At 38.0% G+C, this 24151-nt stretch overlaps 1 protein-coding gene across 2 annotated transcripts in view; it reads left to right on the plus strand.

Annotated features, from left to right (window-relative positions):
- The window catches only part of LOC149788635 (uncharacterized), an 84624-nt gene that overhangs the window by 31715 nt on the left and 28758 nt on the right, over positions 1–24151 (plus strand). For both annotated transcript variants that reach the window (XM_089974723.1, XM_089974724.1), the window contains exons 4-7: positions 570–659; positions 8439–8537; positions 9371–9472; positions 9835–9920. In XM_089974723.1, coding sequence (XP_089830849.1) covers positions 570–659; positions 8439–8537; positions 9371–9472; positions 9835–9920 — 377 coding nt within the window. The remainder of the gene's footprint in view (positions 1–569; positions 660–8438; positions 8538–9370; positions 9473–9834; positions 9921–24151) is intronic.

Raw genomic sequence — 24151 nt, forward strand, 5'->3', positions numbered from 1 at the left:
CCCCTTCTCATTCTCTTTATTCTCATTCATACTGAGGCTATAACAGCTTTGTTATGTATAACAGCCTTGCAATGTACAATAGACATGCTATGTATAACAGCTTTGTTATGTATAATAGCCTTGCAATGTACAATAGACATGCTATGTATAACAGCCTTGCCATGTACAACAGCCTTGCTATGTACAACAGCCTTGCTATATATAACATCATTGCTACGTACAACAGCCTTGCAATGTACAAAAATATTCCCCCAGATATATGCATACTTCATCTGCCGTTCTTAAAAACTAATTATTCTTTGACTTGTCTATGTTTTGAGCATTGTCAAAATATTTGCCTCGAAATATTCCAGTAAAGATTGGTTTTAGTAAATTTATCAATCCTAACTCATTACTAGTACCATCATGGTCTCTTTTCTCTATATAGTCGTCCATTTTCATTACGGTCATAGTGATACACGTTAATATATAGCTCTTTAGAAAATAATTTCTCTCACACAGGCAGGCTTCTTGCTGAAAGCAAATTATATTAGGCAATAAACCGATAATTTCTGTTGTTTGTCTTGCAGCTTATAAATGATGCTAAAAGAAGCGATCTTAAATCTTTAAAGAAAATTCTGGAAGAACACAAAGACTTAGAACTGGACTGCACAGATGAAGTAAGTTTCAATGTATCTTTTCAATTATAGATGGTAATGTATCGACGTTATTGGCCTATATTATCTTTTACAGAGAAGGGCGGTGCAACTCTATTGTTACTTCAGGGATCAGGGGTTATATCTTAATTCAAGATGTTGAATGGATTCTTTCAGACAGTCCGAATTTGGGTCATAACTTGAGGAGGACACTGAAAGCATCTATCAAAGAAGTCGTTCCAGTCTGTATTCATTTCTTTTCATATTCTTGCATAGAAATAAACAGACAAGTCGGTTATATATAACATAACGACGAATATAATACATATACGCATGTATTTGTAATAAACGAATACATGCGCAGAATCTCAAGTATAAGCAAAGGTTTTACATTTTTCGATCGTTTAAACCAAGAAAAATGTCAGTTATTAGACAAACATCCTGCAAGAAAAGAAAACGACAAGAAAACAAAAAGCAACAGAAAAGGTTGAGCATAAAAGTTTAGATTATGAAAGGTCATTTCTTAAAAATGTATATGAATTTCAACAAAGACAATTTCAATTTCATTGACTCGCCTCTCCTACAGTTTTGCCTTCTATCAATGTAGCGACAGCAGGCACAGTCATTGAAATACACGCTTTGACTCACAATTCGAACTATTTGCAGTTTCAGGTCTACAGTTCAGTTTCACATTTCTCGTACGCTACTTTTATTGTTTATGGGCTATATCTATCAGTCCTTTGTTGTGAAACCTATTTCATCTTTGCCCCAAAGGCTTCTTTAGGACCCCATAAGAATTTTGAGGTGGTACATGAAGCGAATCAGATCGACGAGAAAGAGAGGAATCGCTTTTGTTCCTACGACTGAAATAATGTCAATTTAGGGTCTCTCAGTCTCGATACGATGGTTTGATCGCACTGCATAGAAAGATCCAAACCTAGGTTTTTGCTGCTAACGGCGCATGAAGCTACAAAATTAGTCTTAGAAATAGTATTTGAGCGTAAACGTTTCTTAAATGACATTATCGAAGACGGGATAGAGGCCAGACATAGCTTTATCTTAGAGATTTTTTTATCCCTAAATCTTCAGTGAAATCTGGTATATCATGTTGTAGTAGCATTTAATTCAGAATACTTTAAGTGCCTCTTCATTTTAATTTTATAACATAGAGAAATACATTTATTTGTTGATTTTCCTACAGCTGGTGGTTTCGCTTCTTTCTGTTATTTAGTTTAAGGCTATAGAGTCGATATTGAAATTTTGGGATGTTCCAAGATCTGAATTGCCTTAAAATGTTTGAGATATTAAAAACATTCTCTTCAAAATTGAAATTGACTTTGTTTCAGGATTTTCATTATCCCTGATAAAGATTTTAATTTCACATATTTGATAACTTTTTTGAAAGCTAGCTTTCACAATGTCATCTCAACTGGTGAGCGTTGCGTTTAATCATACCCAGTAAGAGTTAGAAACTATGACATAGATCGATTTGCTTGAGCTTGCCAGACATAATCTTTCTGAAGTGAAATCATCTTTAACAAAACAACATTTAGCTAATATTTTAGTCTTGTGTTTAGTGGCAAAGGAACGCTTAGATTATGATATGATCTAGGTTTGACTAGTAAGTATATCTTTGGATAGTAAATTAAAGGAATTACAGTTAAGGGAACAGAAAGAAATGATGGAAACGCAAATTCAGAAAAAGAAATACGAGAGGCAAATACAAATACAGAGAGATATGCAACTGCAAAGAGAGAGAGAGAGAGAGAGAGAGAGAGAGAGAGAGAGAGAGAGAGAGAAGTACAAATGAACAGAAACGTTGAGAAGAGAAGCAAATGCCATTGCAGAGAGAAAAATAAGAATTGATTCAAAAAATTAGACCAATCAGGCGGAGCACACACACCCCCTTTTACACAAATTCCGTTTTTGATGTTCCTGGAAGTATTAGGTTAGTTCCCTCTTTTAAAAAAAAAGAAGTAGATAAGCATTTTCCCCACTTTCTGAAAATTCTAAATGGCTAAGACAGCATTGCACTTTATTGTTACAAACATACTTAATGGTACAACGTCAAAAAGTCTACACTGCAACAAAATGATAATTATGAAGGGATTTAAGAAATGTACACTGAAGGGTTATGATTTGGTACCTGAGACATACAGACAAAGGTTTAGGAACTATAGAAAAAAGAAACTCGACATATCGAATTTGCGAGGGAAATTATAAGTTATTTGACAGGTTGTGTTCTGCGAAGAAGGTTAATTAAGGTTAAGATAATCTCATATAACTCATATTAGTTGAAGAATTCAAGAATTTCATTCATAGTAATATCAAGACCATTTCTTCTTAGAAAAACGTCGTAAGTGGCAACTCTGGAAAATTCTGTTCGCACAGCTGCTGACGATTCGTTGACTCACAAAGATTCATTTGTTAGTAAGTCTTCCTCTCAGCATTTTTCGTTGGTCTCATATTAGTACATCCAAATCATCTTCATCTAGCACAAATTTTAGACATCAAACGTCTGATGATAACAATCAGAAATCCTTATATTTATTGTAAAAAGAATGGCCACGTCATTTCTGAATACTACTGGTAAAAAAATAAGCAACAGATTAAAGTCAGAGCTATTCCAATGGCTCTTATTTCAGAGAGGTCAAGATCACAGTTTGGTATTGAAAGCAATATAGTTGTTGGGGCAAACAAATCCCAGTCTGATTTTATTTCGATTTATGAACAATTCTATAATACTTGTTGGTGATTTTGCTAAGCCTAACCCTATTAAAATATTAAAAGACACGTGTTTCGTGGAGCCTTTTATTATCAGATATTTTGCAATTGTCTGCGAATTTGTTGTCTAGTGAAAGTGTTTTGTTCAGATTGTGACTTTGTTAATGATCTCTCCATTGTGTCATTTTGGGGACAGACTTTTTTCAGGACCCAAGACAGTCGGAGCATCTACTTGACCTTACCTATTGACGGAATTCATTTATTACAATATATATATATATATATATATATATATATATATATATATATATATATATATATATATATATATATATATATATATCATCGTGGTCCTCTTTTTATGACTCATTTTTTTTCTATTTAGATCAGGGTGGAAAATTACAAATACTCGTTGTCGAACAGAAACAAAATCATGAGATCTTCAGTTTGTTTCAGACGGCAGTTGCCAACTCGATCACACAAGTCCCAGTTTGTTAGTGTGTTAGAAATGGGTTCATTATGAGAAAACGGAGACTACTTGAGGTGCCTGGTGCGGACGAGTGGTCAGCAAGCAATCAAATTGTTGTTCCTAATTCACGTAGAGAGGAATTTTGTAGACTAGCTCATAAGATTCCATTGACTATTCATATATAGTCAATGCAACTAATTACAAGACCATAAACCATTTGTACATGCCGAATATTATAAGTGATGTTTATAATTGCTGTAAATCTTGTCTGCCACGTCAAATGCATAGACTCAATCAGAAGGTGCCATAAGGCTCATCTTAAACATAGTCCTGCATTTGACGAACCATAAGTTAGAAAATTGGTAGATTTGTATCGGTCACTTTACTAAGACCAAGTCAGACAACCAATACTTGTTGAACGAAAAGTATGAGTCCACAAGATTTCCAGAGTAAATTCTTTTGAGAAACATTAAAATTAAATAAATGCTTTGATAAAGGTTCTTTTACACGTTTTAGCCTACCTAGTCTATATAATAAAGGGTAAAATATTATTTCTGGAATTTTTTAACAAGTATGTACGAATTAGACATTTAGCAATTTAAATCTTCCGCCTATCAGTCTGAAATACAAGGGCTTTTGAGAGATTTTATGAAACTTTGAAGACTTTTATTCAATCATATTGCTTTGATATAGGAAACGTTTGGGATGAAGGTGTCCAATTACTTTTGTTTGCTGTTAGAGAATCTGTTCAAGAATCATTAGGTTTGAGTCCTATTGAACTATATTTTGGATATATTGTCCATAGACCACTGAAGTTTTTAAAGAGACTCCTTTCAAATGAGACGTCAAGATTAATAGCCTTAACTATGTGTCTGATTTAACATATAAGGTATCAAAGGCTTGCGAAAAAGCAACAACTAATCTTCCCTCTGTTCGGTCAAAAATAAATTACGGTATGGCAGAAATACCAATAAAGGAGCACTCAGCCTCTTTGTTTAATTGTAGCTCTCCTGCTCATACATCAAAATCATCTTCTGGCTAACTTTTATGGTCCTGATACAATTTAAAAGAATGTCAAAGTATGTAAGTGCATTATTAAGACTTCTGTGAGGCAGAAGTAGAAATAGCTTTGTCATATAAATATGTAGCAGAGGTATTTTGGTAGGGATAGGCCAAATATTGATTCATCAATTTAATTATACCTGTGCCGCACGGTGAGGATATAAACGATAGAATGCAATCTGACTGTATTTACTTTGGTTTAGCCAAGCATCGGAGCTGCTCATAAATATATAATAGTCTGAACCAGAAATCACTAAAAATACAATAAAAGAATGTAATACAACAGCCATTATGTTAACATGAGTACTTGTTTCCTGATGCTCATACACGAACACACAAAATATATAATGATGCTGAGATTATAAATTCTACACCTATGAAACCCTCTCAAGCAGGAATGTTTGAAAGAAGAAATTAAGTATTTATTCGAGAATGATTTCATAGAACAAGTAAAAGTAACTGGAGTTCACCATGTATTCTTGTGCTTAAACCAGATAATACTTTCGGCATTTGTACTGACTATAGAAAAGTCAACAGTGACACCAAAATATAATTATTTCAATGGCAAAATACAACGACTGCATTGATAAAATATGAAATACAGCATACGTCACCAAGTTGTACATTTCAAAATATTTTAAGCAAATTTCCACTCATGGAAAGGTAAAAAATCAAAGGTCAAAAACATTTCAGCATCTTCAACTCCAGTTTGACTTTATCAAATATAAAGTGATACGGTTTGGTATAAATAATTATTTGTCAAATTTAATGAACGTGATAACATCTGGTCTAGATAACCGTGACGCCGACATCGATTACGTCATCATCTGCAACGGCTCCTGGAAAGAACATTCGGAAGCCACGATGAAAATCTTTAATCAGCTCAGTGATGCAAATTTGACAATTAATTTAGGTTAAAGACAGTTTTACTATACTTGTGTTACATTTTAGTTCATATGGAAGGACACGGTCAAGTTAAACCTGTATATGTTAAGGTTAAGACTGTCTTTCAATTGCTAGTGCATGTTAATTAAAAGTAACTGTTTGATATTTTGTATGGCAGGATATTACTGGAAATTTTCGCTCAACGTTTTGCATAATTGCTGAACCACTGACAATCATGTAGTGTAAGAAATGCAAGTTTCATTGGTTTGATAAATGTCAGGAGGCTTTTGAAAATTAAAGGCCATATTTCAGAGTAGTCCAATTGTTTCAACCCATAATTACAGTCAATTATTTAAAACGTGTGTTGATGCAAGCGATATAGAGTTGGTGGAGTAATGATTTAAGAAAATAGTTTGATGTTGAATGAATGCGACACTGACATTAAGCATATCAAGGAAAAAGATAGTATGATTGCGAATGTACTTTCACGTGTATACAAATAATACAGGACTATCTCAAGGGCAGGCAGACCCAAGTGAATACCGTTACCAGTGAGACACGTGGGGCCGAGGAGAGCTGTACGCTTGTGAACCTCGCGTCAGCCAGCGTAAACGGAATCACGCCACCATCTTGTACGACACTGGATGCAGTTATTCCACCCTTGTCGACAAGATACACCTGAAGCCGAAAGTGTTCGCCATTTGTCTGATGAAAAGTGAATGAGAAAGAATGGTAGATAACGAGACGAGTACGGGGATAATCGGATGTACGTCCCTTATATTGTATACAGGAAGCTCCCATGATGCAAGAATGAGACGGCACTAAACTCTCAAGAGAGGGAAGAAGGAAGCACGAAAATAGTACAGAAGGAGAGAGGAAGGTATGAGTACACAGAGTAGCAGAGGAAGGGTGCAGAAGATGGCGAAATAGTACAACGAGCGGGACAGGAAGAGGACTGGAGAGAAGAAGTGTCAATAGAAGAAGAGAGAAACGAATACAGGACACTTTCTCACATTAGGACTATAACGCTCTTACGTTGAAATAAAGAAGGCATTTGTTAACAGGCCAAATTTTCTTTCCAAGTGATTGTATCCAATGTAGAATTGGATTAATATGTAAAAGAATAATTTATTGTATACATTTTTTGAGTGGCCCGAGTCTTTATTTGTATTGTGTACTTGATCTTTGTCTGGGGGGGGGGGGGTTGGCTCGCCTGACTCTTGTCATTTTGTGAAAGATGTTTACCTCCGTTTGAGTTCAAGGTCTTACCTTATTTACATACTTAGAATGTTCTAGAAGCACCGTGTTTACAATTTGCACACACACACACACACACACACACACACACACACATATATATATATATATATATATATATATATATATATATATATATATATATATATATATATATATGACGAGGTAACAGTGTTTTATTCCTCTTAAATGTTAAGTGTCAGGAATCATTTACTGTTGTGCTCAGGTATAATTTGAGACGAGTCATTTATTTAAAGGATTCATCGGAGTTTCAAAGTGCTCATTGACAACTGGACAAAATCAGTACTTGATGATTATTGTCAATTCATTCAAAGGCATTCGGGATTTTATATTTGTGTTACATCAAGACTATTGGTGCATAAAATATTCAAGACTATTTGTACACCAGTGCATTCATGATTATTGGAATTCATTCATAACATTATATATTTTCGGTCTTGTTATTGGTTATTTTCGGATTATTTGAGTTTTAAAGTACTACAGTGGAAGTTCATCTAAAATTTGAATTATGTAATTTAGAAAAATAAATTGATTTGTTGATTTTATTAAACTTGTTCGCTTTTGTTCTTTCTGTTACAAAGTTTAAGGTCACAGAGGTCTACAAGCATTCAGCACAGCATACCAACCCACACATTTTCGAAGGTTCGCCGCAATTGAAAACCATGTATCTGCTGATCATTAAAAATGAGTTGTGATTTGAGGGAACGGTGGGTTTGGGATGATCTAATCTGGTTTAATAACTTTTAAGTTTTCGACATTCTGTTAAGCATTTTACACTATCTAACGACAAAAACACGTCCGAAATGGAGACCTATTAAACATGATTTTCTACATTGTTGCTAAGCTTCTTAAAGAGACATAACTTCGTAAGAAAAGAAACGGTGGGGAGTCAAGAATCTCCGGCAAAAATAAATTCTATTCACGATACAGTTCCTTTTTGTTGTTGCTCAGGCTCAGAAACTGCTCGCTTTTGTTGCAAGTATAACTTCTTTAGAAACTCAAGTGTTACATGGCATGAAAAAATAGGAGTGAAAAACCCAGGGTAAAGAGGTCTGACAAATATGTTTCTGTATTTCATACTTAAGAGTATAATAAATGCATTTTTGATGATACCCTTATTACTCGCACATATGTGATTTCGACACCTGGCCATGTAGATTCAAGACAAGAACATCAATGAGTTATAACAGCTGCATACTCACGTGATTACTGCATAGACATTGTCTCAGCACGACAAATTCAGACAAGTAAAACACATATCACGAAGTTTTTAATTATATACAACACGCAGTGTCTGTTTATTTTCCAGACCCTGAGTGAGCCAAAAGAATTCTCAGTTTGTTTTGTTTTGTTGTTCATACTTATTTTTGTTTTTATATTATAAGCACGGACTCGCTGCTATTCATTACGCCGCGAGTAGAGGCCACGTGGAAATACTGCGATTGCTGTTGGAAAATGGCGCCAAGTTGGACTTTCCCGACAAAGTAGGTTCATTTTTATATATCTATTCTGAATAATAATAATAATAATAATAATAATAAATATGTCAATGTTAAAGTCCTGAAGGATTACAAAAACCGCACCAAATTTTCCGTGTCTGTTATTTTCCCAAATGAAGAAAAAGGTCACACACGTCTGTTATCTATATTCTCTCGAATATAAAGAACAGATTTTATTATTTATTGGAGCATTTAAAATTGCGAGTTAGAACATATTTGAACTTGAAAATAACAGTTCTAAATTTCTTATCACATTAATAAGTTTGTTTTTCCCACAATATCAACTGTTATACCATAAAATATTATCTTACGTAAGCAGCGACTAATACTGCTACTACTCGTCCATATACAAAAATTGTTTTTAAGCATTATTTACTTTTGGAAAACTAAATAAAGAGACTATCGTACACGCATGTCTGAGTGAATAACAGAGCACCGTTGAAGATCAAATTTGTGCTACAGACTTTGGTTCCTTGGCGCACAAAACCTAAATAAGATTAGAATCAATGACAGCTACATGGGTAATATTACATTAAATGTTTGCAGGCAAATAGGGACGGACATGCTAATATTATTATCTGGGACACTTATTTATAGGGACGGATATGCTAATATTATTATCTGGGACACTTATTTATAGGGACGGACATGCTAATACTATTATCTGGGACACTTATTTATAGGGACGGACATGCTAATATTACTATCTGGGACACTTATTTATAGGGATGGACATGCTAATACTATTATCTGGGACACTAATTTTTAGGGACAGACATGGTAATACTATTATCTGGGACACTTATTTATGCTTGCAGACAAAGGGGAAGTCAGCGCTTCATCATGCCGTGAACAGAGATCAGGTCAAGGCGGTTGAGTACTTAGTCTACGCCGGGGCTAGCATGACGGTCAAAGACAAGGTGAGTCTGACATATCCATGCCTTCATCTGCAAATATTAGGCTGTTTGGCGATATTAATGTTCCAAGTTGATCGGCAGATCAGCTGAGTTAAGTATCAAAATCACTGAAATCTAAAGTTTAAAGCGTATGTAATGAAAAACGAAACTTTAGCTATTATTTCAAAAAGAAAAAGATCTCGATATGTCTCATTAGAACAGATTCAAAATCAAAGTTTAAAAACAGTCATATATAAAAATATCCGATATGGGATTGTATGTGGTGAATTCAAGAACTTTGTGACTCTAAGATTTGAAATATATATATATATATATATATATATATATATATATATATATATATATATATATATATAACTTTTCAGGAAGGAAAGATGCCTGAAGAATGTTGTACAAATGAGAGAATGCGAATGACCTTGAGAAACATGCGAGCTGCCCAAAATGAAGTCCCGTAAGATTCTGTTCTGTTGTTGATTTTGTAGTTCATTTAATACACAAACAATATATAGATGCACAAAATTTGTTTTAAAGATATTGTTATGTTTCAAAAGTTTTAGTAATAACAAAGAAGTTGCAGTTGATCAAAACATTAATATCTTATCTTCTGTTCTTTTGAGTTGACCTCCATTTTCAGCACAAGATTTGCTATTTATGGCTGCCAGTATAACTGGCGTAGGAAGAACTCGTGGAAAACTTCGGTAAGAACCACCGACACGGGAAACTAATGGCAAGCATTCTCACATACCCACACTGTCCGAGCCCGGGACTCAAACCAGTGTTTTCAGAAGTGAGATGGCATTGATCTGTAAAGGCGAGCACTTTAGACAACTCGGCCAACCGGTGCCCCATTAATATCTTCGCCCACGGGTCGGCCCGAACATAGTTATATAACTAGTCTAATTTTGTCGCGAGTTTTGAAACTTTTCAAAGAACTATCAACCAGCAACCGACATACTAAAAATAATTTCCTGGTCCACGGACAATATGTTCAACACATAGTTCAAAAGGACTAAAATCCAGTGAATCTTGAACTGATTCCATAGCAGTAAAGAACAAAAAATTAACATTCTCGTTCTAATCATTTCTTTTGAAAAGCAATAAAACCGAGGAATATTCATCAAATCTTGATGAAATCTTTCCAATATTCCTTAGCTTTCAGGATGAAAGGCAAGATATTTAAACTGTTGGATGCCTAATTCATGCATAACTTGTTGGAAAATTCCAGACATATAAATTGGCAAGGGAAGCCAAATAGTGTAAACAAAGTTTTTATTATAGTCTTAGTTGTAATATTTCTCAGATGAATCACCTCTGGAAATTGTGTGGACCACACATTATGGTCAGCAAACATTGGTTACCTGACTTTGTCCTAGGTAAATAACTGACACAGTCAACCATAATGATGCTAAATGACCCGTCAAATGTAGGAATAGGTTGCAGGTAAACCTTATGTATCTTCTAATTGGGTTTTACTACCACATTTGCTATGTATTGCAAGATATACAGTATTTAGAAACATCACTTCTAATTTTCGACCAAAAATATTATTCAAGATCTTGTGATACGTTTTGTTGAATCACAAGTGAAAAGCCAAGGGCGTTGCATGGGCTAGACTACAAATTTCCTGTCGGTGTGACTTCGGAAAGGTAATTCTATGCTCATTGTCCACTTGTCACCAGCAGGTACATTGGGTAGTCTCCATTTTCTCATAAGGACGCCATTTATCACAAAATAAACAGTTCTTTTGTAGCTTCAATTTCGCTAATAGCCATTCGAAATAAACAGTAGATCTCGTTCTTGTTTGACAATGAGTGATTATTGTTTGCCACCCTGATTAAAGTAGAGAGAATGAGTATGGAAAAGGGGATCACTGTGATCAATATCTATTGATGATCAATAATAGAAACATAAGTTACTTTATGAAAAAACAGACCAACGTGTCAGGTAAAGGAATAATTTCCTGATCAAAAGCATTCTCCAATGCTATATTTGCTATGGCTGTGGTAATTGCAGCTCAAATGTATCACCTTTTGATCCAAACAAGGCTTGTCCGTTACAAGTGGATTAACCTCACCTTTATCTCCAGGTCACTGCCATGTAACAAACGACGGCCCTCAATAGGTACAAAGTGACTTAATAAGTACAAAGTGACTGCTCTTGGGTCATGAGAGTAGTGAGTAGTCTGATGCACAATTGACGCAGTGGAGAGGAACATTAGAAAAGCCACACTCTACTCCCTGAATAAGAACAATTTCACCAGAAGAAGACTTCTCAGACAAAGCTAAAGTACTTGACAGTAAAAGACGCTGAGAAGCTCTTGTGTACGTTCTTACTTTAGTAGGGGTATGTTTGGCAGACTCACCCATAAATTATATAAGTCCTTTCGACGTGAATAGTTCATAGTTCTCCAAAAATAGAATCCGACTGGCCTTACTGACCCAACTAATATATTGCTTTGATAATAAAAACCACGAATATGACCTCTTTGAATTGAAATAGCTCTTACTTGTTTTGTTACCTGTATAAATCAGAAATGAAATACTTAAGAAACAGTAGCAAAACCATAAATCTCAGCAAAATCAGCAGATTACTTCCCCAGAATACAAAATGAATATTTGAAGATAGTTACAATAGTGTGAATTAAATTCCAAATAATCCCAAGTGTTTTAAAAATAATAAAAAATTCATAAGTACCGAATGTTCGGAATGAATTTCAATGATCTTGAACGTCATGATGTACTAGGAATCTTAGATGTCTTAATGTAACATAGTGTCACAAATTGTGAAAAATACAAGATTGTACGAGATTTGAAAGACACCAGATGTCATAATTTGTCCAAAAAGTTATGTCAAACAAGGTTAATGTAATGAAGTAATTATTAAAAGGTTAGCAATGATTTTTATAAGTTCCCGGTGATAGCTTAGACAAAATGGATAGAATATCTTAATCTTTTCCTGGGTACTGATAATTGTCAAAAACATAAACGAGACTGGTTTGATAGAGGAACACAATGATGCCAACAAAAGCAATCCAGATAACATTCCAGTGTAGGCAATACAAAACACGCTTGCATGATTAGCGCAAATTACAATCCTGTGATAAACATCCTGCTCCAAAATGCTATAGTTTTAGTGGTCATCAACTCCAAAGAAAAATAGGCACTGAAAAGTATGTTCTTTAAAAACCACAAAGTAACTGTATCTTTTCTGTTGGATATTCTACATTCAAAGCATAGAATCTTGCTAAAGTTCAAATTCTGGCAACAAACTGGGTATTCAGTGAGCTGAAGAGAGGGAAGATTTATAATATATTACTCCATTAACTATTGGGGCAATGGTCATCTTTTGTCAAACGTTCCATTGACAACACTTTAAGCACTACCGTTTTACTCACTGAAATTAAAATTATGAAGTTAATTAGATTATTACTTTGAGCTCTGAGTGTTGTCTCTAGTTCCACCTTTCGAAACAAATGTCCTAATACATTATCCCGAATTAGTAACATGTCCTTCGTTACAGACATTATACTCGTAGCTTGATTTAGTACCCCTATCGGTTTCATAATGATTACTCTTCTTGTACCATATTCAATCATTCATAACAAGTAACAATCAGTCAATTTCTCTGGTGCTACTCATGTAAATTTGACGAGAACAGCATGATTCAAACCTGGTGCAATGTTACAACGAGCCGGGACTTGTTTATAATTTCGCATGCAATCATTTCTGAATTCTTCAAATAAATATAATATAACATTAAATTATCTTATTTGTAGTAATGAGCGCGATGATCACTGAGCGGTTTTAATTAAGTGTTCCACGGCATGTTTTTTTTTGCATATTAGTATTCGTTTTATTTTATTCATTCACCTCTCAGTTTGGAAAACAACATTTCTTGTCGTTGCAATTTTGTTTCTTTCAAACTAGCAAGAGCACTCGTAGTGCGGCTAAAAGACCGTCTTAAAACTTTGTTTCCATTTCTTCAAAATGTTTTATTTTATCCAGACATTTTTTCATTATTTAATTTCCTTGTACGTTCTTCTAACTTAAAACCAGCCAAACAATAACTACAAAAATATATAACGGATTGTTTGCACAAGAATATATTTTTTAATTGCTTTTGTATGTGGAAAGCTATTACCTGTAAAATCTGTCCTAAAAAGTATGTATTGTTCAATTTTATTTTAGTCTTACTTGTTTATCAGGATAATGTTTGCGAAAGTTTTAATAACTGGACGAGCATTATCATCTGATAAATCGAAATAAGCCTTGCTATAGGATACGTTTGATTCGAGTTGCAGTATTTATTGTGTAGAAAGTTGATACTTTTCAATTAAATAGAGATCACTTACTTTGCATAATTTCCTGTCAGTTTTCTCTACACAATGTGACACACATTTGTTAAATGAAAATGGTTATGTTTCTTCACCAGTTATTTCAAGAACGTTAAGTAGCTCATTTTCTTTATAAACTAAGAATACACACCTGTTCAAATACTCGTAAGATATTTTATTGCAATCTTTTCATCTGTTGATTTTGATAATCTTTGTGTAGTTCCTAATGCACGTAGAAAATTCAAGTTCGAACTTGTTTATCCCTTTTTATTGTCCATGAATTATCACTTTTTTCAATAGACATTTAAGTGATCTTAATGAAACTATCAAGATTAAAACACGATCTCTTAACTTATATATTTCTGGCTACAGTATCTTTTATATTCACTCAACTTTCATTGTTGTTGTTGTTGTGGGGTTTAACGCCAATTTTCAGCACACGATAGGCTATACATGGCGGCCAGTATTAATGGTGGAGGAAGAACCCGGAAAACCCCGGAAAGAACCACCGACCCACGAGAAGCTACTGGCAAGCTTTCTCACATGCCCACATTGGCTGAATCTTAGACTCGAACCGCCGCAGACAGAGGTGAGATGGCAGTGATCCGTAACGAAGAGCGCTTTAGACCACTCGGCCACTCGGGGCCCCTCTCAACTTTCTTTGATTGTACCAATAATTGAAACGCCTTCTGCAAACTTATTTGTTAGCTACATTTTTTTTATCAGGATAGATTTTAAAGTTGATGAAACACTATAGTAAAATTAATGACTCGTTTCTTTCATCAAATACAATCAATTTTTCATCACGATCGTCTCTTTCCATTTTTGAGATTCTAGCGGCTGCATTAGTATTTCTCTAATCCCGCTAGTAGTAAAGGGGGATACATTAGCGACAATGGGAATTAGCATTACAGACCCCCCTGGGACAGATTAGCGACAAGGGAAATTTAACATGGAGAAAAATCGTGGGTCAGATTAGCGACAAGGGAAATTAACATGGGAATAAATCGTGGGTCACTCTAGCGACAAGGGGAATTTAACATGGAACTATAGTGTGGGTCTGTCTAGCGACAAGGGGAAATTAACATGGGAATAGGGGACTGTATAGCGTCAAAGGAATTTAAACAGGGTGGGTCTGTCTAGCGACAAGGGGAAATTAACATGGGGAATAGAGTTTGGGCTTTTGGGATTTTTTTTTTAAATTTAAATTTAAATTTAAATTTAAAAAAGGGGTAGGCAATGGAAAGGCTATCTCTTTTCGAGAAATATGGCTGGCCCTGTAAAGGGCCTTTGGGTTTTCTTCTTCTTCTTCTGCTTCTAATTTCTTCTTTTTCTCCACCAAGTTCTTATTTTATCTCCAACACTCTTTCTCTTCTTCTCTTTCTTTTTCTCCTGCTCTTCTTTCTTCTTCTCTTCCTCCTCTTCTTTCTTCCTCTTCTCATTTTCTTCTTCTTTTTCAATCTTTTCGTTCCATTTGCTTATTCTTATTCTTTCCTCTTCATCCTCCTTCTCCTCCTTTATCTCTTTCATGACACCACTAATCTTGTCCTTTACCTTTTTTAAGTTATTAATTTCCATCTTTACACGATGGGGACTATAGGAATAATGGTCTTCAACCAGTCTTATCAACATCTGCTCCATCATTCCTAAGTTGTCTAAAACGTCTTGTAATGTTTGTATTTTGTCCATTTGGTTAGAAGCCATCTTCTTTTTTTATTCTTTGCAGAATGGTTTGAACGACGAATACTGTGGGTTCTTATACTTAAAGCGCGTACGTGAAGGAAAACATCCCCCTAAAACGTAAAATTGATCTTACCTAGATCATGACCAAACAACGCGCGGACGTGAAGGAAAACATCCCCTACTTTTTCATTTCATATAATAAAACCCAAACTATACTCTCCACATACGCTAAGAAACAATAAACAAATCCATAATCTACTATCCACACAATCGTACGTGAGCGGGTACAAACACAAACACACAAACACAAACACACAAACACATACGCTAAGAAACAATAAACAAAATCCATAATCTACTATCCTCACAATCGTACGTGAGCGGTTACAAAACCCAAACTATACTCTCCACATACGCTAAGAAACAATAAACAAAATCCATAATCTACTATCCACACAATCGTACGTGAGCGGGTACAAACACAAACACACAAACACAAACACACAAACACATACGCTAAGAAACAATAAACAAATCCATAATCTACTATCCACACAATCTTACGTGAGCGGGTACAAACACAAACACACAAACACAAACACACAAACACATACGCTAAGAAACAATAAACAAAATCCATAATCTACTATCCTCACAATCGTACGTGAGCGCTTACAAAACCCAAACTATACTCTCCACATACGCTAAGAAACAATAAAGAAACCCATAATCTACTATTCACACAAACATACCTGAGCTCTTACAAGCACCAACACACAAACACATACCCTCACACTATCTTAGAAAAGAGTTAGTGTTTATATTCACACTACTCTACCTACACATTGGCAAATCGATCGTTATTTCTTTTCTAGAGTATTGGGTAGCCCTGAAAAGGGCTGTTTTTTTGGAACTTCATGGACACCTGGTTAATGGTGGCACCTTCCAGGCCTGGCGCCACATACACATCTTATCCCCCAGTTACTTTTTACTTTTTTGGGGGAGAGAGCAGAGGCAGGATATGTCGCTTCAGAATCCCAATTTTCGCTCTCTGGGATTCTGAAATTTATTCTTCTTCTCTTCTTTTCCTTCTCCTCCTCCTCCTCTTCTTTTTTTCTTCTCTCCTCCTCTTTGTATCTTCTTTCCTCTTCTTCTTCTTTATATCTTCTCTCCTCCTCTTCTTTTTTTCTTCTTTCCTCCTCCTCTCTTATCCTTCCCTCCTCCACAATGGCTTCCGCGGCCAGTTCATTCAACAGGCGCCTGGCATATTCCAGATGCACATGAAGTTCCAACAGTTTAGACAGTCTCGTGTTCATTTTTGGTGTTGATCAATCAACAAGGGTAGCTAGACTGCCCAGCGAGTTTCAATTTATAGTGAAAGCGCGGACGTGAAGGAAAACATCCCCCTAAAAAACATAAAATTGATGTTACCTACATCATGACCAAAAACAACAACGCGCGGACCTAAAAGAAACACTCACTCACTTTTTTATGCTACCCATCACTATTTTAAAATTTTTTATAAATCACTTCATTAGACTATCCACATACGCAAAGCAATCCAATCTAACTCCAAATATACACCTCAAACACCAAAAAAAACCATGATTTTAATCTACTATTCATACCAACTTACTTAAGCACTTACTAACACACAAACACATACCCTCACATTTTTTAAAAAAGAGGTAGTGTTTATTTTCACACTATTCTACCTACACACATTGGCAAATCGATCGTTATTTCTTTTCTAGAGTATTGGGGTAGCCCTGAAAAGGGCTGTTTTTTTTTGTTTGCTATGGCATTCTTTTTTTAGTTTCTAAGAATGCGATGTCCTCTGAGGATAGACTTTCTGGCGATAGGTCTGCTTCTTCGGAAAGAAAAGAAGAACTCTTTGGTGTCGATACGGCAATCGACAAAGCCTCTGTCAGGTTCAGGTTGCTGCTGCTGCTGCTCTTGTTGTTGTTGTTGTTGCTGCTGTCTCTGAAGTCTGTACTTCTCTGTCCATTCTTCTTTTTCCCTGTTCATTTCTTCTCTGAAGAGCTCTTCTATCAGGTCTTCAGTGATTTTTAACATTCTCACATTCTTTATTTCTTCTGGCTTCGGTATCAGACTGTGTCTGACCCTATGCAAATTTACGTAGGCTTCGTTGAGTTTAGCTAGTTTGGAGCACATCTTCTTAGGAGGATGAGTCGACAATGGATGGTTAGACTGGAAACAACCCGGTTCTTAAAGTCAAAGCGCGGACGTGAAGGAAAACATCCCCCATACGGTTTTTGAGTCGCAACGTTTAGTGAGTGTCATGAGAGGGATAGTAAGAAATGAAAGAGCATCAATCCAACATTCTTATAGCTAAACAAAAGACAAAGGCATTTTTTTCAAAACACAACATTTTTTATTCAAAAATCACTTAACACTAAACAACAACTCTAACATTTTTAACAATAATCCAACAATATAACATCAAACAATTTTTTTCAAAACACAACATTTTTTTATTCAAAAATCACTTAACACTAAACAACAAGAACTCTAACATTTTTTAACAATAATCCAACACTAAACGTTTCTCCACTAGGTAAAGAGGGATAACAGTCTTCCATGGTTTCTAGTAATCTATGATGACTTCTCTCAAACTGTTGATTTCTATGGTATTATCGAATTCTGCATACAGGATGACGTTCACCGTTTCATCAGGGTCTCGGTCTTTAAACTGAATTTCCACACGAATCTGGCCGGATTTTATAGGGTGGAAATGTCCCTCGTCGCTGCCTTGGTCTGGAGTGAAATCGAAAGCCCACAAAGCGTAGCCTCCTGCATAATCCTCGTACGTAATACCGTGACTGGTATTGGTTCCTAACTGTCCGGTGCCTTCGTACAGGGATAAGTACGATCTCAAGTAATTCTTCTTGGTAAAGTCAGGTTCGAAAGGTCGGGTACACAAGGTCTTGCCATCGCGACTGACTTCGATTTTGGACACGCCAAAGTGTTGAAAGTAGAAAGGATTTTTTTCGGCAGCTCCGTTGAAGGCTGTATTCTCGACGATACCAACGATCAAACGTTTGGGTAACTGTCCTTGGAACAGATGATCTTCGATCATGGATCGCTGTCCCTTGGGAATGGTGAAGGTTTTCACTTCCACGCGTCGTATGGGATACTTGGCAGTCGTTCTGCTCAACGTCTGACTGATGTCGTTTCCCACTTTAGGTAACACTTCCACACGGCGTACGTAGAGTCTGGCTTCTAGGATTTTGGTTTTGTAACCGTCACTATCAGCCATCAAATGGAAAGCGGCACTGCTACGATTCAGTCTCAGGCGGACATCCACCCCGTTCAGCAAATACTTTTCTTGCAACCACATGTCCAAATGCAAACGATCCATCAGTTCTAAACTTGTGTCGGCTCCCGTGATTCTCTTTCTTCGTTCTACAAATCCATCATTGTTGTCTTTCTTTTCATCAGTTTCCAATATTTCAAACTTGGTAGGTTCGTCAGCTTCCCATACCACACAGGCATTGAGATGAGTGTTCTTGGCATCTATTCCGTACGTCAAGAGATTTTCCAGGTAGGCACGATAAGGGTAAGTATCCATGCTGCTACTGACCAGTTTGTTATTCAAGTACAAGTCCACTCCACTGAACAAGGAATGCATGAAATTGTTGACGGGAGCTACTGCTTCATGGTCTATAGCACCTCCAGTCTTATCTAGAATTTTGACTTTCAGGTACAAGTAACTGTTATTCAGATCGATGTAATCTTCGGGCTGTCCTTTGATTTCAAACTCGATGGGAGCGGAATCGGTCAGTGAGGAGACGGGGTGAAATTCCACCCACTGGGATTCTTGCATCGTCATCATCGTGGGGGGCATGGCAAACAGATCCAGTTCCGTCTTGGAACAAGCGCAAGATTCTCGGTGCATCATTTTTTTTTTTGTCTCTTTTCTCAATAATCGAAAACGTCTAAGTCTCGAACGGTTCTTCTTTTCTTGGCCTTTCTCGCTTGAAGTCTGGTGAAAGGGTGTTTTCTTCGTCGTCTCTTTCTGCCTTGTCCTTGCTGAATGCCTGACTCGGTAGCGTGCAGGGCATTTATAGGTGTTTCTCGTTGGCCTAAAATGTCTTTTCCCGTTTGCAGCAAGACATTTTTGCCTGCCCTCATGAAGGCTTCTTTAGGGTTTTGTTTGTCGATGATGACATTTTGGAGAAATTCTTTGCCTTGCGTCAGTGCCGCATCTTTCAAGGCGTGCAATCCGCGTGTCACCATCGGTTTCAACACCGGGGCCACCGAACGAAAGGCCGATTTTAACATGTCTCCTAAGCCGTGTCCTCGCTGTCGAGCAACCCCTCGGTACACTGGATACATGACTTAAGAGTCGTGAGAGAACCGTTTTCGAAAATGGAGTTTCACCGTGACTTTTCCTTTGGTGAATGGAATATTTTGTCCCAGATCTCCTTTTATAGCAATGTTGACCGTGTCCAAATACGACTTACTGACAGGCAAATAGTGAGGATGGACAAATTCGCGGTGGACGTGGTAAGTGTTTCCACCTTCCTCGTCAGTGTTCGTGGCAGAATCCACTTTGAAAGGAATGACACGCAGTAACGGTACGGAGGTGTGTCCCACCACGTTGTACTCCACCACATCGGAATACACGAACATCAAATTCAGTCCTTGGTTCAGTTCTACCGGGGCACGAAATAACTTGCTAAAAGACTCGTTGTCGTAAACGATGGGTAATTCGTTTTTCTTGATCATGGTCTTTCTCATGTCCATGTCTCCGCCCAACATGTCATACAATTCAGGACAAAATAAAATGGACAGGATTTTACTCCGTTCAAATTTCATCAAGAAGCGACGAGCTGCTTTGTGGTACTCCATGGTGACATTTTTGTTGACATGCTCCAAAGCTTTCAGAAACACGACATTAAACCTGGAGGTTATGGTGCTGACCAAATGTTGACCACTAAAATAATAGCCTGGGGGAATGAACAAGTGATAGGTGGTGTACTTTTGTGTACGGGTTTTCTTGTCATATTTGACATTGCTATCCATCCACTGTTGCATTTGCTCGTCATGAACTTCCACATCAAAAAAATTTTGATTGGGAAGGACATTGAGGACTTGGGTCGGGTGAATCATTTCTACTAAAGCCACTTCCCAATGGGCTTCGTGATCTAAGGGGATGGCTTGAGGTAATTTGGCCGTGTAACAGCACAACGTGTTCTTGGGAAACACCTCCATGGAACTGTCACTGGGTAAGGTTAAGTAAAATTGGTTTTGGTGACTCATAATTCCAGAGTTCTGTGGCTGTCCGAGGGGTTAGTGGACGTCAGAGGCGTGTCTCCGCCCAAAATGGGGTTCTGGTTGTGATTGAAGTGGTGACTGGCACTGGCACTGGACACAAGGTTCCCGGGGTTCCCGTTCGAGGTGAATTTCAGGGAGGGATTAGGAAGCAGGTAACCGATGCAACTGCTCAATAAAATGGTCCACAATTGTTTGTCTCCTTGTTGCAAACTCAAATTGGCAATGGCTGCCCCGATGACACAATACACCACGAAGATTTGGCAGAAAAAGACGATTTGCGTTTTAGGCACACGTTCTCCACACCACACCCACAAGGGTTGTTTTTGTAAATCTTGCACAGAAGAACTAGGTGAAGGAGGAGTGGTCGACGTAGCTGCGTCTGCTGTGTGAAAGGGCATGATGGTCACTTCTTTTTATAGTCGATGACTTGCGAAGCGTCGATCCAAGAATCGAAACTGGGTGGATATCCTTTCCAACGTACTTTGACTTCTTTGACACGTCGTTTGCCCACTTTACGGGTTCTGCGTTCGAGAATGCTTTCGATGTCGTACACGTCGTCTTCTTTTTTGGTGACACGTTGTAACTCGGGCAAATAGAACGTTCCTTTGAGCACTTCTCCGTTCATGTCTTCCAATTTATAGACGGCAGGATGACGGCCATGCACTCGTCCAGTGACGCGAAACAATTCGGTCGTCCAGTTAGGTAAGTAACCTTTGTCGAAAGTGCGTTTGGTTTTGCCAATGCGCACCCAATCTCCTACGGCCAACTCTCCACTTTTCTTGGGGACAGCCCTCGTCGGGGACGTACCAAACAGGCGCTCAAACACCAGCACTTCGTTGTCGGGAGTCACGTCTTGCGGGGCACGTCCGATGCTTCGATGGTAAGATTGGTTGTACGCTTGCACCAGGTGCGGTAAGATGTCGATGTACTTCAGAGTGTGGTGATGCGTAAAATATTTCCACATGCGTTCTTTCAAAGTGCGTTGAAAACGTTCCACGATGCTGGCTTTGGTTTCGGGATTCTCGGTGGTAAAAAAATGAATGTCACGTTTCTTTAATTCTTTTTGGAAAGCCTGGTTCAGAAATTCGGTGCCTTTGTCCGTTTGCCATCGAAGAGGGTGACGACCGCTTTGTTTCAACACTCGTTGCAGGGCTCGCACTAACTCGCTGCTCGATTTGGAAGTCAAGGGCACGACCCAGGCAAATTTGGAGAAGACGTCGATGACACAAAACAAATATTTGTAGCCACGATTGTAGCTGGCCAAATGAGAGACGCCGGCTAAATCGGCTTGCCATTGATGATCGATGCCTTCCACTCGGGTGCGACTTCTGGCAAACTTGCGTCGAATGGGTTTGTGTAAAGTGTAGGTAGCTTGTTCTTGTAACCATCGTTGCACTTGAGGTAAACGGAGACTTTTCAGTCGCGTTTTGGCAGCACGATACAATTTTTGAACTCCTGCGTAACCTGCAGGATGGGAGGGATCGTAGTAAATGCTGGCTAAGACTTTTTCCATTTTTTGTGTTGGTTGGTGTGTTAATAAGACACCCACTCTTGGAGGATGCTACTCTTTTTCTCTTGGGGTATTTTCTTGGATTGTAATGCTTTGCGTGTGCGGCCAGCAATAGGTGTCGAAGAGGAGAAGGATGTCTGAGCGGGGGATATCGGTTCTTGTTTCACTTCTGTCTTCACTTCTGTCTTCACTTTCTTTTTCTCTTGTGAGGAAGAAGGGATGGCCATCATCTTTTTAATCCATCCAATTCTGGAGGTAGGTGGTGTTGTTAACTTGCGTACTTTTTCTGGTGGAGTTTGAAACCCTTCCTCTTCTTCTCCTATTTCTGTCTTGGTCACGGGTACTGGTGGTACTGGTACTGGTACTGGTACTGGTGATGGTGCTGGACTTTTCATCAAGGTCTTAAAATCTTTCAGAGTGGGTAGAGCTGTTTCGTCTAAAGCTTTCTGGTGAAAGAGTTGCAGTCGTTGCAAGAGTTGACCGTACTTTTGCGATTTTTCTGTTTCGGACAAATCTTGGCGATCTATTAAGGACTGCAATTCGTGTTGTAACTGGGACATCTCGCTCAAATGGGGATTGGGAGGTAAATGCGGGGTGCGTTGTTCTTGCCACCGATGGTATTCCATCCATCGTTTGTAAGGTACTAAAGCTAGTTTTCGTCCTTCCATGGGGTTGTCAGGGGTCGATTCTGAGATCTTGGAACTTCCGAGGCCTTTTTATCTTGCTCCCACCAGTCCTCCCAACATGGTTCCCAAGACTCCTTTCAGTATGGGGCCTAACAAGAGAGGTAAAATACCTCCACGTTGCACTAACATCTTCTTTTTTTGACGAATGGGAATTTTCTTTCGAACCATTTGGCGAAGAACGTGACGATGCTTGCTTAAGCATTGTTTCTGGTGTTTGGACAAAGGGATCGTGCCTTTCAAAACGTTCAAACAACATTCGCACACGGTATCGATGACCTCTTTGGAGGCCGTTTGAATGAGTTTTTTTCGTAGGGGTGGAGAAGCTTTGGACAGGACAGATAACATGTCCCCATGTTTGGCTAAACGTGGTGGCAATCCTTTCCTTTTCTTTCCTTGGGGTTTTATGGAGGGTGACATCTTTGAGTCTTCAGGAGCACCAAAAAACACTGATATCCGACTTGGTCACAGGTCTTTTTTATACTGGAACGCGTCACCACTGATTGTCTTGACGTCGTATTAGTTTGAGGACAGGCATGACACGTCGTGCAGGGGTACGCAACGGACTAAATCGAGCCAGTTCTTGTTTGGACAAATCCAGTAAACTTTGTAACATGCCCGATCTTTCATGGACTTTGATTTTGGGAGAAGGTACTTTGTGAGCAGCAGCCACTGCCGCTAAATTGGAGGGTCCTGCCACTGGGGAAGTTCTTTTGGGGGTCATCAACGGAGAAGTTCTTGGTGTGATCAACGTCTCCAAGTACTCTTCAGTTCCTGGTGTCATTAACGGAGAAGTGGACAAACGTGAGGATGCCGGAGACGCAGTCACCGCTGTGGCAGGTCGTGGTTTGCGAGTGTAAGGTTGCGTCCTGGCCGAAGTGCCTCTCTTGCGACTAGTTTTCTTCTGTGGACTTTTCTTTTTCTGGGGACTTTTTCTCTGTTTCTTTTTCTGGGGGCTTCTTTTCTTTTTCCGGGGTGGTGGTGTCTGGTCAGAGGAGGGTCCTGCCACTGGAGAAGTTATTCTTCTTGGGGACCTGGTCTTTTTCTTTTTCTTCTTGGGGCTTCCTTGGACTTTTGTCTTGGGGATAACTTTGGGGGCATTAGGATCCCATCTTAAAAGTGAGCGAATGATGACCCCTCCTAGAGTACCGCTCCCTCCAGGTTTCAAAATG

Source organism: Sinohyriopsis cumingii, chromosome 11 (genome assembly GCF_028554795.1).
Source record: "Sinohyriopsis cumingii isolate HCF-2022 chromosome 11, ASM2855479v2, whole genome shotgun sequence".
NCBI classification, from domain to species: Eukaryota; Metazoa; Mollusca; class Bivalvia; order Unionida; family Unionidae; genus Sinohyriopsis; species Sinohyriopsis cumingii.